Genomic DNA, 16,030 nt, shown 5'->3' with positions numbered 1-16,030 from the left:
TATCACGAAGACCATCTCAGCTAAAGATAAAGGATTCACCGTCGCAAACTTCAATCCATGTTCCCCTTCCCATTTCCATTTCCATTGCCTCTGTCATTGCCTCTCACCACTTGTGCTTCTTCCGCATGATTTCAGCCGAAGGAATCCATTTGGCAACAGCCGCATTCTTCAAATCCCGACTCGGAAGAACAGAGCCAGTCTTGGATTCACCCAGAGCACTGGTGTTGCGCTTGAGATAAGCTGTAGGTCCTTTGTTGTAGTACCCAATGGCGTCGATGTTCTGCACAAGGATCCTCGCCAGGCGGAACATTGCAGGAATGCCTGACTGGCCAATGCGAGCTCCGAGAGGTGAAAGTTTGATCTCTGGATAGAGCACCTGGGCCTCCGAGCCGAGAAGATCTATCACGTTCCAAGACTCAGTGGGAGTACCGGGCTTGACGTTGGGCTTTGGCTCATAAGTCTTCTGCAGAACCGTTTCTATCACGGGGTTCATGACTGAAGCTTGCCACCAGTACTTGCCCAGTTTGACCATCTCTTCATGTGGGTCGGCCCTAGCTACGAGAACATTGGGGTCGAGAACCGAAGGTGTAATGGTGAGAACTTGGGTTTCGGTGACTTTGAGATAAACGTTCTTGCTCCGGTCGGAGATCCATCTGTGGTTTGTTCGCCTTTCGACGACAATTCCTTGAAGGGTCATTACCTCTTTGTCTGGGATGCGGAGAAGCATTTGGATCCGTTCGGAACCTGGGTCAAGCCACAGGCTGTTGGCTAGCTTTTCGACGGCTTCTTGCAGACCTTCTACCTGGTCTGGGAAAAAGTGGGTGTAGCCTTGAATGGCGGCGGATGCATCCCAAACGCGATCTGGGAAGCTAATCGACACTGAGCCCAGCTCAACCCGACCATAACGAGTTGTCGTAGTACCTCTGTGGTCAATGGAGATAATGAATGCTTGGCCCGAGCTGGTGCGGCATTGAAGGATGTATCGTATTCCTCTCTGATCGGCAAACTGCTCGAAAACCGGCTTACCGTCAATTTCGAGGGCGATAAGGTGATCGATATCTGAAGGTGTAGAAGTGAGTCGATTGACAAAGAGGGTTCGCGGCGGCTCCAGATCATGACGCGAAAAGAAGAGCCCTTGGATATCCTTGAAGGTCAATTCCTTTTCCTGCATCGAAGCTGTCAGGTTGCGCACAGAGAGTAAGCCAAGCTGAATCTCCAATGTCAGAACCCCAGGAAATGAGCGGACTTTGTCCAAGATTGGCCACAGAGAAGATACCAGGTTCCTCGTCGACTGCGCCAGCGCTGCTCTTTCAGCGGGCAATGTTGCATTTGATCCCGAGGGCAAGGCGGCATCCTGCTCTTGTTGAGCTTTCAAGTGTGCATCGAGCTTAGCCAGTGGAGCTAAATAAGTCCCAGAAGTATCAATTTTGGTTCCAGAGGGCCTCAGTCTCTCAACCGGCTTGTTCTCTTGACCAGCAGCATCCAGCCCTTGATTTGCTGGGCGCTGATGGAACATCGTCTCGTGGAACTCCCGAGTTTGGGTCTCCTCTGTGGAATCCACCTTCTCAGTGACTTCTGCCCTAGAAGCCTCATCTGACTGATGCATCCCACTGAGAGGACTAGACACCAGACCCACAGGAGAGAGATCGATAAGGTCAGGATGGAGAAAAAGATCATTCCTTGGCTTCTGGGGTGTCACTGGCTCGTCTGGAAAGAACTGGACTGGAGCTCTGGGAACATGTTCTTTCTCAATGGTTTCTTGAAGAAACTTCATCATGAGACCCCGGTTCTGATCTTTGTTGCGAGAGGAATCAATTTTATCCAAGGATTGAGAGATCTCATATCCCTGGTGGGCACTTGATTCACGATTACCAGCAAGGCCAGGATCGTCAGTGAAGCCAGAACGGCTACCCTGATCGATGCTTGGCTGAGGTTGAATATCGACCAAGTCTGGCTGCCAATGAAATAAGGTCGCTGGTTCCGACTCGATAACTGAGCGAGAACGGGCAATTCTTCTACGGTAAGTGCCACTAACACCACCAGAAGAGATATCGGCAAACCCATCAAAAGGATCTCTTCCATGCGATGCAGCCGAACGATGCCAGTAGTTTGGACGCGATTCAGTGCGGTTCATCCAGTATTCTCTCTCCGCAGAGTTCTGGTCCTGGAAATCGCTCTTGATTTCTGCTGGCAAATCTTGACTCAGGGATTCAAGGTAGGCTGCAGTGTATTGCCTATTCTCGGATGGGGGGTCCTCGCCTTGAACGCTAGTTCCAGCCCGGAGGTTTTCACTTTGGATACTAGCCTCAGGCTGGGTTTTCTCATCTTGGACTTCATTTGGAGGGGAATCGATTTCGATTAGCATGCCAACAGGGGGAGTACTGTCGCTGTCATCTTGGCGTCCCCAGAAAGGGCTTCAATTGAGGGTGAATTTGCAGCAGATGGAGTCGGGCTGGGAAACAACGCTCTGATGTTGGCTTTAATCTTGTCGGTTTCTGAGGCAAGGGGCTTCACATCGCGCTTCACATTGGGCTTCGCATCGGAGGGAACAGGTTTCACATCGTACTCAGTGACTATGTCGATGAGACTAGCTGGGAGGCCCAGAATGATTGGCTCTTTGCTAGCCCGTGACTTGCCATATGGCCCAAAGGGATTTCGCTTTTTCAACTGATTCAGGACCGGTTGTCGGTAGCGAGCGCTGACAGCTTCTCCCCCTGGAAAGATAGCAATTCTTTCTTTCTTGAGTTGACGAGCTTGCTCGGGAGTCGCCGAGAGACTAGCGGAAGATTTCCCTTTGTCGGGACGACCCTGTAGAGCATCACCCTTGGTGTCCTCGGTTTTGGCATCCTTGGCAATCCATGTATCGACATCTTTGGCTTTGGTTGCGGAGAGGAACGGATGCTTCTCCTTGTCCTTTCCCTCCAGTTTGGGAGCCATGTGCTTGTCAATATCAGCGGGATCATAGCCATCACTTTTGCCAATTTCTGGGGATTTGATGGCTTTCCAGTCCCGACTGGTGACCGCTCCCAGTTTCTTATGCAATTTTGGGGGGTCACAGATATTCATCAGGGGGTCACATGTTTTGGCAATTGGGTCAAAGTAGCAGACCACCAACGCCTTGAGTGAGATGACAAGATCAGATAGACCTGGGTCAGTTAAGAAACGCCACGAAGCGGTCGAACTAATGCTCGAATATGGCATGATACGAAAGATACTGTTTTCGCGGCCCGGGGCATGGATGATCAGCTGTCGCTCGGGCTCTGCGATCGCATCCTAGAAGAATCAGCAAAGCAAAAAGCAAGTCTTAGAAATGATGAAGACATACCCAGCATACCCCAAGATACTCAAGTATCTCAGTAGCCTGACGGATGTTGTGCTTGTCTCGCGCAAGAATTCGAAATCCATTCTCATTGCCGACAGTGATTGGCGTGATTGATGTGTGGCTGGGAATGGTGACGGAGGGGAGAAGACAATTGGTTTCACGGGTGATAGGATACAATTCAGCCCTAGAAGGGAGCCAGTCCTCATAGAAAGATCCATCGGCAGTGATTTGCTCTGGTTCAACATTCTCCACCAGAGTCGGGGCCCCTTTGGGCACCGGCGGATTGGTTGGAGCGTTGACGTCGGCAGTGATCGTGGCAAGTCTATGAGGATAGGTGACTCGAGAAATCTTTTCAACACGAAGGAAAGTCAGCAAACATCACTAACATTGTGGCAGAGTGAGTGATCGTTGGAATGTTGCAACATGACGGCCATCTCGCGCATAGGGCAAGCTCAGGTCACATGTCCATATCCAAACTTTTGTCAATACCCACCTGGAAGGGATCAGGAGCTGGCTGTTTCTTGATAAACTCTGCTACCAGTCTAGCGATGTGCAACTCATCGTCGCGTGCGAAGGGACCGCTCACGATCAACGTCTGGAAAGGTTAGTGGCGCCATGTCTAATCGCCAGCGAATCAGAGACATACATGACCGTTTGTATTGTACGTGACCTCAAATGGGACACCGGCGAACGTGTCACTAGGAAGAGGTCAGTGATGAAAAACATGCTATCAGGAATGTCTCACTGAATGATCAATTTCAATTCTTGAACCTGTCAATTCGGTCAGCCGCGCTCAATGGACTATGAGGTGACGCAGCGGAACATACCCCTTCTTCTGCTAGAGCCCAAGTTGAGCCTAGTATTAGTTTCCGGTCCTCATTCATTGTCGCGAGGACAGTGATCGAGAAATGAGCTAATAATGGTGAGGAAGTTGATGCAGGCGTGACCGAATGGAGATGACTGCGGTGGTGCGAGAGAAGTAGACGTGATGGACAGCAAACAAGGTGGATTGCGAAGAAAAGGCCACGACGTCTGGGATGAAACCAAGAGAAGGAAGAGGAGAGAGCCACTGGCGCACAGCCTGGAAGGGAAGCCGCGATGGTCACAACAGAGTCCCGATCATGAGACCTTGCGAAAGGCTCGGCGCCGAGTCTTTAGCATAGAATGCCGAGTTGGGAATATCAGTACCCTGTGTTCAGACTCGGGGTGAACGATGGCAGCAAGCAATCAATTGGAAGCATTGCTGGGACATGCGCTGTATCGCAGATCGAAGCGGCGCAAAGTTGCGCCCATGTGTTGCTGATCTTGTTATAAACGCCCAGGTAAATGGTATGATAGCATTGAGAATGTTCAGTCTTGGTCAATAAAGCTCAAAAGACAGATTCCTTAAGATCCAACGCTCGGTTCTTATCAGACACATCGGTAGGTGGTTTTTAGGTAGTCCTAGAAACGCCTGTGTCCAATTTTTTTCCTGGAACCCCAGAGGTCCACCATGGTATTTGAACGAGCAGGGATGAGGTAGTGAGCAGTGAACCAATTACCGGCCTAGGTGTGGTCAAAAGCAGAAGAATTAGCACGGAGAGCGGAGATCGGTAGTGTGTCAGAGAAGGTAATCACATTTAAATGTATAGATATGAGAAGAATAAACATAACAAGTCTACTCTCCCGACAGCGAGAGATACAGAGACCGGGGGTTCTGTCCACACGAGCAAGAGCAAGCTTGCAGAATTCATCACTGTGCAATGGTATCTTAAATATGCAGGTCATCAAACGTCGTGTCTAGCAGGGAAGAGATGGAAGGTATAGTCCGAGGGCCAGCAGACCAGAGACCAGGAACAAGGAAATGCAAATGTCAAAAAAAAAGGACAAGAATCAATCAAGAGAATCAAGACAAGGATGTGATCATCGAAAGAGAGCCAAACTGTACTCTGCCATAACGGGTATCTGCCACAAAGGAAATGAAACGCCATGCACCGACAAGGGGGAATAGTCTATGAGCTCAAGAAACAAGGGATCGGCTGGATACGTCGACATGAGGCGGGGCGAAATAATCAGAAGAAGTTGCGGGTATTGCTTTTGGTGGTATCAGCACATGGGTGGTGTGTTGGACGCAGTGGGGAATCAGATGCAAAAAGATGAAATGAATCACAGAGAGCACTTCATTCTTTGCCTTCGCGACTGGTGTGGAGACGCATAACCCATTTCATCTCCGTCTCCGTCTCTTTGAGTTTGGCAAGAGTGTCATTGATGGCCGCGTTGTTTGATCTGGCCGCATCAATCGTGTCCCGGAATTCTTTCTCCTTCATATCCTTATATTCAGTGTGCTTGGCGAGCAATTTCTCATAAGAGTCTTTGAGCGCATCAACCTCGCGGTTCTTCTGATCCGCCAAAACCTCCAGCCTCTCTGTAGAGTGTATATGGGTTGTCTCGGCACCGGCAAGCGTCTCAACCCTCGCCCAGATTGCATTGATGCGTTTCGCAGAATCGGCTTTATCGCGTTTATTCGAGCTGGACAACACTTCATATTGTGTCTCGTAGAACTTGGCTTGTTCCTGTAGCCGAGCTTGCTCCCGATTGTGAATTTCCCGCTCCTCGAACATCGTCTGATTCGTTTGATTTGACGACTCCTCAGCATCTCGGCGCTTATTCCGCTCACCCTGGAGCTCGACCCGGAGTTCCTCCAGCTTGCGGTCTTTGCGCGCGATCGAATTGAGGTTCGTGTCATTCACTTGCTCGAGATTGCGGAGCCGCTCGTTCATATTCTGTTGTTGGATCTTGTAGGCCTCGTTCGTCCTTTGGTACTCCTCTGCGCGGGACTTTTGTACCGAGCATTCGCGCGTCAATCGTGCGATCTCCTCCTGCAGGTTGTGGATGACGCGCCCTGATTTGCCAGTCGCTGCGTGCCCGACGGCGGACCATTCTGTCGCGGGAACATCGCCATTTGTCTCGGATACGGACGGGTTCGAAGCTTGGGTGGTATAGTCACCTGGGGAATGTGAGCTGGAATGGGCGGAGTGTGGGGGAGTGGGATGGCAAGTACCATTCTGCGTGTGGGCATCGGTGACCGCTTCTTCGAGATCGTTATGCTGGTGCATGTTCAATTGCGTGTCCACATGCGGGAGATAGACTTGTGGCGCTTCTGCAGTGATCAGGGGGTCAGTGGTCGGTATAGGATTGGTATTTAATGAATCTTTGCCAGGGCTGAGACGCTGGATGACCCGTCTGAAGCCCAGCATGGCCATGGAAAATCTTCATCAAGGGCAAGAGGAAAGGAAGAACAGGACGAGACCGGGGGAGCTGGGACTCATACCGATATTTTAAGGCAAATTGAGGTCCAAGCTGTCTTATTTCGCTTAATCATCTAACCATCGCAAGGGCGTTTTCAATAAGGAGACTAGTATAGTGTCTCATATGAGATCATCAAGAGCAAAGAAGCACCAGCCAAGGCTTGTTTGCAGGAGGGTCCAAAAGACGTAAGTAGCGGTAAAGGTGAAGTTGGACTTTGTTTCCACTTCTGACGTTCGGCGCCACTCCGCGCTAAGTGTGCGCCTCCACTTGGGTGTTATTGTGAAGTATACTGTGGCTTTGTCATATTTTTATATGATTCAGATGCAGTTACATAGTTCTATGTTGGTTGCTAGCTTCTGTTTGACCTTTGTCCACAAGTTCTAAATATAATTGCTTTGATTACTACCTCAACGCCTCATGCCGCCGATACACCATGGGGTATTCTATATACACGAAGCCACCAGTTTTGCTTTGAAAGGAATGACTGAAGTATCCTTAACACCAAAACACCAAGAGACAAAAAAGGAGGGACCAAGGAACGAGCGTGGGGATGACAGGACTGAAACAGAGTGAGCGCTTAAACAATGTAGGCCAACAAGCCAGCAACACCCATAACCCATTGAACAGATGACCGAGAAACAGATGCAGCACCAGTCTGCACAGCCCCAGTCGAGTCAGGCTCCTTTCCATTGACAACCTCAGTTCCGGTGGGCGCGCTTTCAGTTGTGGTAGTGGCAGTGGCAGCTGCGGAGCTGGAGGGAGTGGCAGAGCCGCTGGCAGATGAGCTGATGAGAGGCTTGCTGCTGGTAGCCATGGTGGTATCGGTTGTCTGGGTGGCAGTGGTGCTACCAGTTGTGGCACCAGTGGTGGTGTCCTTCTCTTCCTCGGGAAGGGGCTTGTCCGAGGACTTCAACAGGGCAGTGTAGTTCATCTCTTCTCCCTGCTTGACCTGGAAAGCGTAGGTGTCTCCAGGCTTCACATCCTGATCGGGGGTCCAGGTGAAGGTGCCGTCCTTGCCCTGATCGGTAATGGCCTTGACATCCTTGAGCTGGGTGGAGCTTCCCTTACGAAGGAGGATAGTCACCGGCTATGCTCGAATTAGTTCCGCTGCATCTCCAGTAAAACATCAACTCATACCTGGCTAGGGTCGCCACCAGACCATGTGAGAGTAATAGGCTTGCCGGGCTGGAGAGGCTCCTTGGGCCAAGAGTTGAAGGACAGAGGGTCGGCGGCGAGACCCAGAGTCAGAAGAGAAGCCGTGGCGGCGATGAGTGCTGGAGAAAAGTACATTTCGGTTAATGAAGGTCGATCCGGGGTTGGATTTTAAAGAAAGTATGAAATGAGTGGAAATGTATTGGCGTATTGGTCCGCGGATGGGCTGGTTGGTGACGGTTGAAGCGGATACTATTGTTTAAAAGCCGGGCACTTCGCGATTCTTATCTGGGAGCAGGAATCCTCTGAATCTCCCCAACCTCCACAGAGACAAGCTTGGAGATCGCGTGTTGGAATTCGAGTACTGAGACCAAAGGGTGGACTGGGAGAATGTTGCATTCCTATAGTCCGCTCGCCGTGGGCCATCATGATTTTACCCAACAAAGCATGTCACTCACCACAGTACAGTATGTTTGGCGGAGAATGCTTCCAGAGACATTCAGGCATTCTCAGTAGAGGAGGAATTGGACAGCCATCGGTACATTATCCACAGTCGTGGAAGGGAATCATAAGCAGCATCGCCTAACGATTTGATGTTGATGACTTGGTGGCTGCAGCATGGCTTTCCTTTCTCCTGGACAGCGGCACAAAACCACGAGAAAGAATTTCACTGTGGCATCAGATTGAGAGGATGAAGCTGCAGACCCAATAACAATGCTTGCCGGGGACGTGGTGGAATGCCATCCCTTCCCGAGTTGTTTTGGTGGAGAATCGATTTGTAGGGCTATGGCTGACAGTCAGATCAAAATTTCAAGAGCTTAAAGCATTTCTCGGGCCTTGATTGACACTGAACCCCATACCAAGGGGTGTACTGGAGTAGTGTTGGAGTTGGTTGGACGCTAGATGTCAGTTGAGGTTGCAGGATCGCCATTCAGCGCAGCGAATACTGATCCCAACCTCTCATCCAAATGAGATGGATTGGCTTGAAAACTTGAGCTCATAGTTATGGAAAGATGAAGTCTGTAGGGAATAACTGCTTACGCCAACGCAATTGAGCATGGCGAGAGAAAGATTTCAATCGTGGCTGGGTGATGAGCAAAGGTATATTTATTGAATACGGCCGACTTCCAAGGTTTCATGACTCGACTGTTCGCCACAACCGGCGGGCCCCAGAGCTCTGAAGTTTATTGAGCAGTCTTTCAACCCTATCAATAATGACCACCTCCAGGGCTGCCTTGGATAAGCCATGTAGACGGGGTTTGAGTTGACATTGATTGCCCCGTGTCTCGAGCCTCAGTGCCGGCATCTCTCTTGGCCCTTGAGATCTACCGCAAGGGGTTTGTTTACTGAAAATCATTGCTTCACAGGGTAGTGAATGTACTTATACCCCGCAACTCCTAGCCCTTGGAAATACTGTTGATGTGAAGTAAAGTTGAATTGGTATACGCTGAATTTTAAACCCTTAGAACTCCCACAACCCACGCATGAAACACCCTGCCCCGGAATCCACTCCACCATCTTCCTCTAATAGGCGATCAGTGAAGATACGCTTGGGAATCTGGTATTCGACCACGGGAAGCTTCTTCAGATTCCTCTCCTCCACACCAAGCTCGGCCTGCACCATACCCTGGTAGGTGTGGTCCAGGAAGTCTTCCAAACTGTATGACTGTTTTGTGAACTGCTCAGAGATGATGCGGGCAATGGCAGCCACGTTGGGGTGGAAGTGGGATTGGAGAGTCTCAATCTCCCACAAACTGCTCTCAATGGCGTCCGTCAGGTTAGGATCTGACTCATTGGGGTCGAATGGATCGTCCATGCCTTCTCTTTCCACCTCGGCAAGTTCTTCCTTGTCGCGAATGGATCTGTGGAGCATGAATGAAGTGGTAGGGTGGCTTTTGAAAAAGTTGTACATGAACGGCACGATAACAACGATAGCGGAGGGAGGGGCGTTGAGTGCCAAGCGAGAGAGACGCTTGATGAAACTGGCAACCAAGGTGGCGGGAAGATGGGTGGAGGACAGGAAAGTGTTCAAGAGGCGGAAGAATCGTGAGCGATGCTTCGAGTGCAGGAGGTCGGCATCCAGCAGGGAGTAGAGTTTTGTGTAAAATTGGGGGTAGTCCAGGTTCTTCTCTTGGATCAGATAGAAGAGACCGGACAGAGCCAGGAGGGAGGTGGCTCCTCCGACGTTGTAGGAATCGGTCAAGAAGTCCATAAGCAGTTCCGGCCGTTGGAACCATGGCTCAATGTTGTGCACCATCATGCGCAGGAGGCCCTTGCGCTGCGATTGTGAGAGGTTGTTTCGTAGGATGGCCAGCCATGCCTCTTGGGCCTGCTTCTTGTGCGAGTTGGCCGAGACCACTCGCTTGTTCTTGGTGTCTCGTTTCGCGTAGAAATTTTCGAACTTGTACTCTGGCCCAGGCACAGCGTCGCAGGTCTGGAGGATTGTGATGAGGGTTTCGAGGGTTTCCGAAGATCGTTTCGTAGAGGCATAATCACTAAACTCAAGTTAGCCGGGCAGATTCTTGCAAGTTAAGAAGATGAACATACCCAATCTGGGCGAAAGTGTAGTATCGCACGTCCTCAAACTCCTTCACGAACTTGATGAGGAACTCGGACTGCAGATCCTGGCCACTGTGGGCTTCAACCACCGCCGTGAAGATTTCCTTGAAAAATCCGGTTGACCAGACGTTGTTCTCTGCGCCGGGAATATGAGCGATCCGTTCCTTGAGAAGGCGCATGCTCAGCGTAAGAGCAGTGATCTAGGTTTCATTAGCAAAACGTATGAACAAGTAGCAGCGCGCACACGTACCTGGGAGGAGGGATCGGCCTGACGCATAATAGCCAGAAGTGCATTTTGATATTCGATGCAGCGCTCCTTAAGCCATGCTGCAACGATCTTCTCGTTCTCGGCGGCCCGGCTGGACTCGGTGAGATTTCCTCCGGCGATCAATCGACCGAACACACGGCAAAGAGAGACCGCCACAGCCAACTCGGGGGTTTCGGCGGACTTCTCGACATTGAGCATGGAAATCAGGGTCGCGATATTGTTGTAGTGCTTTCGCGACTCCGCAATTTGATTCTCTAGCTCTTGAATCTTTGCCAGTTTCTCTGCGAAATTGTCCTCGGCGACCGCGCGGCGCTTGGAAGACGGAGCGCTGGCAGACTTGCCACTCTTGCGCTTCTTAGAGCTCGAATCCTTAACGAGGGCCGGCATTTTGGTCGTTATGGTGTTTGGGATTGATCGGCAACTTTTTTTATCGATGGGAGCATGTCGGAAGGGAGATTTTCCGAGGCACGGCACTACCGCCCGAAACGGCTAGCGTCTTCACCTCCTAGCCATCCCGAACCTCAAGTCTCCTCAGTTCCGTTCACCCACCCCATTGACAAAGATTATTCCATCTGCAACAATGGCTTCGCGTCTTGCTAAGAGCGCCATTGGTACGAACTTTACGACGCCCGATAGTCTGATCGACTCGATGCCTTCATTTACTAACCTCCCCTAGGCGCATCCCGACTTCGACCGGTCCTTCCCGCCCGTGGTGTCCCTGCCGTCACTGCCAACCTGACCTCGTCTCGCTCGGCCTCCAACGTTCCCGCCGAGGAGCCCGCCAAGAAGGCTCAGTCCATCCTCAATGCTGTCCCCGGTAACTCCCTCATCACCAAGACCGCGACTCTCTCTGCCGCCGCTGGTCTGTCCATTGCCGCCATCAGCAACGAGCTGTACGTCATGAACGAGGAGACCGTCGCCGCTTTCTGTCTGCTGTCTGTCTTCACCGCTGTTGGCAAGTACGGTGGTCCCGCTTATCGCGAGTGGGCTGAGGGTCAGGTCCAGAAGCACAAGGACATCCTGAACGCTGCCCGTGCCGACCACACCAACGCTGTCCAGCAGCGTATCGACAACGTCTCTCAGATGTCCGGTGTCGTTGAGGTCACCAAGCAGCTCTTCGCTGTCTCCAAGGAGACCGCTCAGCTCGAGTCCCAGGCTTACGAGCTCCAGCAGCGCACCGCCCTCGCTGCCGAGGCCAAGCAGGTCCTCGACTCCTGGGTTCGCTACGAGAGCCAGGTCAAGCAGCGCCAGCAGCGCGAGCTTGCCGAGTCTGTCATTGCCAAGATCCAGAAGGAGCTTGAGAGCCCCAAGGTTCTCCAGCAGATCCTCCAGCAGAGCGTCGCTGATGTTGAGCGTGAGTATTCTACGTGTCACATGTCTCTCGGGAAACTTGCTAATTATCTCTAGGCATCATGGCTTCCAAGGCCCAGTAAATGGGTTCAGTAGCCTATAGCTCACTGCATTCGGCATTGTGTACAAAACTATAAGGGCTATTTGCATCTGCCGAGCTAGACCTTGCAATACCATTTTGATTATTTGACCACCGGCCATCGTCTCGTCTTGCAGGCCACACATTGGCCAGCTTCACGCAACACCTCTCAAGGTTTTGTTCCAGTGTATCATGGGCTGATGCAGAATATGTGGAATGGTGTGACAGATCACCTAGTAGACCTTCGGCGGCAGCACCTCGTAGTAGCCCTGAAACTGGCACCGATGGTACCGAGAACTCGAAATTCCAGAGGCATATTGAAGGGTATCAACGTAGCACGAAGTACGGAGTAACATACGGAGTATTCGGGTCAAATTTCCGACATGGCCACATTTGGGCGCACTATGGCCTGCAGGGACTAATGCAGCGCGCCACCTGGGCACCTGTGGAGAACGTTGGAAGGAGATAAGATCTCTCGATCTAGCCCTGTCACTCTGTCACTCCAATCCGATATCCAAATGTGCGTATAGTCCAATGTCACCAATTTAAGTGGCACACGAGCCGTTAGCCGCCGGCCAAGACACCCTGGCCCCATGGAACGGGATCAGCGGAAACCACCTGGGCAGCTGTGTCCATTTCGACCCTTCTAAACATTCTCTCCATACTCCATACATATTCATTCTTAGCCCTATCCACCTTCATTCCTTTGATCTATCAACAAGCCCTAAACCCACCAGCCAACTATGCCGTCATTGCGGAACATCCTCCACAAACGCGACGAGCTTACTGAACCTACTGAACCGCCCGCAACACCAGAGTTCAAGCTCATCCGCTCAGACACACATACCCAAGAGATAATCACAACCCAAGATTCCGACGCAGATCTCCTATCTTCACCCACACAGGAGACCCGCTCATCCCCGCGCCGCAGCTTCCAGCTCTTCAACCGCTCCTCCAGAGCAGGCTCCGCATCCTCACAGTCCCCGCCGCGCCGCGAGCGCCGTCTCTCAACCCTCCTCCACCTCGACTCCCGAAGTCGGAGTAACTCGCGTGACTCCGTCAATCTCCCTGCAGATCTCCCGCAGATAGAAGATGATCAGGGTGCCTCCAAGCAGGAGCGCGAAGCACAGTGGGAGAAGAGGGCGACGGTGCTTGTGCAGCGGAACCCGCAGTTCGGATATTCGGGGTCCTCGTTGCCGGGACAGGTTGAGGAGCCGGTAGGTCTTGGGGTGGAGCAGGCTAGATCGAGGAGCTCGAGTCGGAGCCGTGTGGTTTCAGATCCGGATACCGATGTGGGTTGCGTCTATTTATACTTCGAGGTTGTGGAACTAATGGCGTTTAGATCAATATTCAAGAAGCGATTCGATTACATGAAGCTGGAGGTGAGTTCTTTTAATATATATTGGGTGTTCTCGTTGACGTTTTATACCCGTGTAGACCTTGAGCGATCCACGCATATGTTTGGACAGCTTGCTGATCCGAATGGTGCAAATAACCCATTAAGCCAAGTCTTATTTGGTCTCGCGTTACGGTAAACACAAACCTTATTGTGTTCAAACGCACCTGCTAATGCAAGTCTTCAGACACGGATGGGGCTGTCCCCAAGACCTACCACGCGCAGTAACCTACCTATCTGCGGCAGCATCAAACTCGGCCGCGGTCGAAGCCGAGGCCCTGCGCGCCGGGGTGAAAAAGGGCGGCTCTGCCAAGGGTGAACTTGTCCTGGCTATGTTCGAGCTTGCCAATTGTTTCCGTAATGGGTGGGGACTGGCAAAAGACCCTGCTGCTGCTCGGCAGTATTACGAAACTGCAGCCAACCTGGGGGATACTGACGCCATGAATGAAGTGGGTTGGTGCTACCTCGAAGGATTTGGTGGGAAGAAAGATAAGGTATGTGTTGGCTTGCCTGAATTAATTTGGTTCCTGCTGATGCGTGGTTGGTTCAGTTCAAAGCGGCCAAGTATTATAGACTCGCAGAGGAAAATGGATGTCCTACGCTGGGCAACTCATGGTAACGCCACTCCCATTCGTTTGATATTAGGACCACGATACTAACTTAGCCGCAGGATTTGGAAGGACAAGTATAGCCCAAAGTGATGGAGTGGGCCTCCAACCCTCCAAATTTGTCTTTGGCTTTCTAACCTTCCGAGGTACTTTCAATTGACGATCGATATGTCTACGTCTCATGCCATGTTCATTGTTATTGGTATACCATGTCTCTCATTTCATGTCTCTCGTATATAATTTATCTCACGTCTCACGCGCCCCGATGCTATGCCCAAATTTATTGTGTAAATGAATGGTCTTATATTTTCACGACCCAATCTATATATCATACATTTCCTTTGCGTTCCACATTCTCAGTGCGCCCTTTCGCATCTATCCCCACAATAACACCAGTGACACTTGCACCATCACCATCAAAGATGACTGCAATCTCTTCAAGTGACCTCCCTCGGGTCTCGGGATACGTTGTCCACACAGTGACCAAGACAACGATCAACACAGCCAAAAAGACAAAATAGTATTTCCAAGAAATACTTTCAAACGCAATCGGATTGATAAGCTGATTAAAAACCAGCGCGAGATAGTTCGAGATCGTCGAGATGGCCACGCCCTTTGCGCGCAGTGAAAACGTCCAGATCTCAGCCGGGTAAGCCAGGAGCAGCGGCGTGAAGGCAATATCGTAACCAGCATAGTAGATGAAGAGGAACGGTATCACCGCCGTTCCTACCGCGCTGGCGCCAGTTGCCGTGAAACTGCCAGACAACGCAGTGATGAAAACATAGCTGATCAGCATGATCACCGTTGATGTGAGGAAGAGAGCGCGTCGGCCCGCGCGATCCACTAGACACGCGCCCACGACGCTCATAATTAGATTCCAGACTTGCAGGAAGGCATTGATCAAAGTTTGATCTGTTGTTGAAGTTATGCCGATTGTGTCAAGAATAAGGGTGAGATAGTATGAGACCACTCCGCTGTAACAAGGGATATGGGTTAGCAGGCCACGGAACGGAATAGCACGACACGGTACCAACATACCCTCCATTCCACTGAGCAAAAAAGCCCAGTGAGATACTCAAAAAGCATCGATACCTATTCCCAGGTGTTTTAACACAGTCGATCCAACGAGATTGTTGAATCTGCGACTCAAGCGCCAGACCCCTACCAATCTCCTCGATCTCAAAAGCAACAACCTTCGACCCCTCATCACCACCAGCATGAAACTTAACGAGAATCGCTCTCGCCTCACCCATACGATCCTGCTTCATCAGCCACCGCGGCGACTCCGGCACCCCCACAGTACCGGGCAACGCCAAGAGCGGCAGGGCGATCTGCATGAGCACGGGGATCCGCCACGCCCAATCACTTTGAACATTCCTCGTCCCGAACGCAATCCAAGCGGAGAGCGAAGACCCGAAATAATACTGGCACATGTATATAGCCGTGACGAGCGATCGATGCGATGGGTACGCTAGCTCTGTTACGAGGATGACAGCACACTGGAACCAGGCTCCGGCAATGCCGATCAGCAGGCGGGAATAGATGAAGGTGTTTGCATTCCAGGAGCCGGCTTGCAGTCCCACGCCGAGTAACATGAATATATATCCTGTTAGCACGGTTGGCTTGCGACCGAAACGATTGGCGGACCAGGCTTGGATGGGCAGAAAGACTATACTGCCGATGCTCTGGAGGGCATTGATAAAGCCTAGCCATGATCCGGTCGGGTGTGACATGAATGTTTGCCATTGCGGGAGAGATTGCAGGCCGTTCATCAGGGAGATGTCATAGCCGAAGGTGCTGGAGAAGAGGATTAGGCTGGCGAGGTGGCTGTTCAGCCATAGGAGATGTGATGTTTTCCACCATGGTTTGAAATCTGCAGGTAATGCCTGCGCGATCTTTGTTAAAGAGTTCATGGCGATTGAGCTGGGTTGATCATACCGAGGAGAGCACCGGACTGAGTGCGGTGGGATCGCCTCTCATGACGGGATTCACGCAAGGGGGTTCGCGA

General features: G+C 51.4%; 7 protein-coding genes across 7 annotated transcripts; 2 read left to right on the top strand and 5 right to left on the bottom strand.

The window, feature by feature from the left end:
* Window positions 1–103: 103 nt before the first annotated feature.
* N7506_001204 (uncharacterized protein) lies at window positions 104–3,747 on the bottom strand (the record flags this gene model as incomplete). The annotated part of the gene is made up of 4 exons (XM_056950500.1): window positions 104–2,414; window positions 2,465–3,273; window positions 3,326–3,670; window positions 3,709–3,747. 4 exons carry the CDS (start codon window positions 3,745–3,747, stop codon window positions 104–106), a joined length of 3,504 nt encoding a protein of 1,167 aa, XP_056816415.1.
* A 1,734-nt stretch (window positions 3,748–5,481) lies between these two features.
* N7506_001203 (uncharacterized protein) lies at window positions 5,482–6,564 on the bottom strand (the record flags this gene model as incomplete). Its single annotated transcript, XM_056950499.1, has 1 exon — window positions 5,482–6,564. The coding sequence occupies one exon, from the start codon at window positions 6,562–6,564 to the stop codon at window positions 5,482–5,484; it is 1,083 nt and encodes a 360-aa protein (XP_056816414.1).
* A 623-nt stretch (window positions 6,565–7,187) lies between these two features.
* Window positions 7,188–7,900, bottom strand: N7506_001202 (GPI anchored serine-threonine rich family protein; the record flags this gene model as incomplete). The annotated part of the gene is made up of 2 exons (XM_056950498.1): window positions 7,188–7,697; window positions 7,748–7,900. 2 exons carry the CDS (start codon window positions 7,898–7,900, stop codon window positions 7,188–7,190), a joined length of 663 nt encoding a protein of 220 aa, XP_056816413.1.
* A 1,324-nt stretch (window positions 7,901–9,224) lies between these two features.
* noc4 (ribosome biosynthesis protein NOC4) lies at window positions 9,225–10,976 on the bottom strand (the record flags this gene model as incomplete). The annotated part of the gene is made up of 3 exons (XM_056950497.1): window positions 9,225–10,257; window positions 10,310–10,521; window positions 10,572–10,976. 3 exons carry the CDS (start codon window positions 10,974–10,976, stop codon window positions 9,225–9,227), a joined length of 1,650 nt encoding a protein of 549 aa, XP_056816412.1.
* Window positions 10,977–11,169: 193 nt separating this feature from the next.
* Window positions 11,170–12,022, top strand: atp4 (F1F0 ATP synthase subunit 4; the record flags this gene model as incomplete). Its single annotated transcript, XM_056950496.1, has 3 exons — window positions 11,170–11,200; window positions 11,266–11,943; window positions 11,997–12,022. The coding sequence occupies 3 exons, from the start codon at window positions 11,170–11,172 to the stop codon at window positions 12,020–12,022; spliced, it is 735 nt and encodes a 244-aa protein (XP_056816411.1).
* A 739-nt stretch (window positions 12,023–12,761) lies between these two features.
* On the top strand, window positions 12,762–14,115 carry N7506_001199 (tetratricopeptide repeat protein; the record flags this gene model as incomplete). The annotated part of the gene is made up of 6 exons (XM_056950495.1): window positions 12,762–13,310; window positions 13,361–13,400; window positions 13,456–13,549; window positions 13,602–13,908; window positions 13,965–14,029; window positions 14,085–14,115. 6 exons carry the CDS (start codon window positions 12,762–12,764, stop codon window positions 14,113–14,115), a joined length of 1,086 nt encoding a protein of 361 aa, XP_056816410.1.
* Window positions 14,116–14,350: 235 nt separating this feature from the next.
* Window positions 14,351–15,935, bottom strand: N7506_001198 (Major facilitator superfamily domain general substrate transporter; the record flags this gene model as incomplete). The annotated part of the gene is made up of 2 exons (XM_056950494.1): window positions 14,351–14,996; window positions 15,061–15,935. 2 exons carry the CDS (start codon window positions 15,933–15,935, stop codon window positions 14,351–14,353), a joined length of 1,521 nt encoding a protein of 506 aa, XP_056816409.1.
* Between the last annotated feature and the right edge of the window lie 95 nt (window positions 15,936–16,030).

Source organism: Penicillium brevicompactum (assembly GCF_028827555.1).
Source record: "Penicillium brevicompactum strain IBT 35665 chromosome Unknown utg000001l_segment0_segment0, whole genome shotgun sequence".
Taxonomy (NCBI): domain Eukaryota; kingdom Fungi; phylum Ascomycota; class Eurotiomycetes; order Eurotiales; family Aspergillaceae; genus Penicillium; species Penicillium brevicompactum.
Note: the sequence above shows the minus strand (reverse complement) of the source record. Positions and strands in the feature narration are given on the sequence as shown.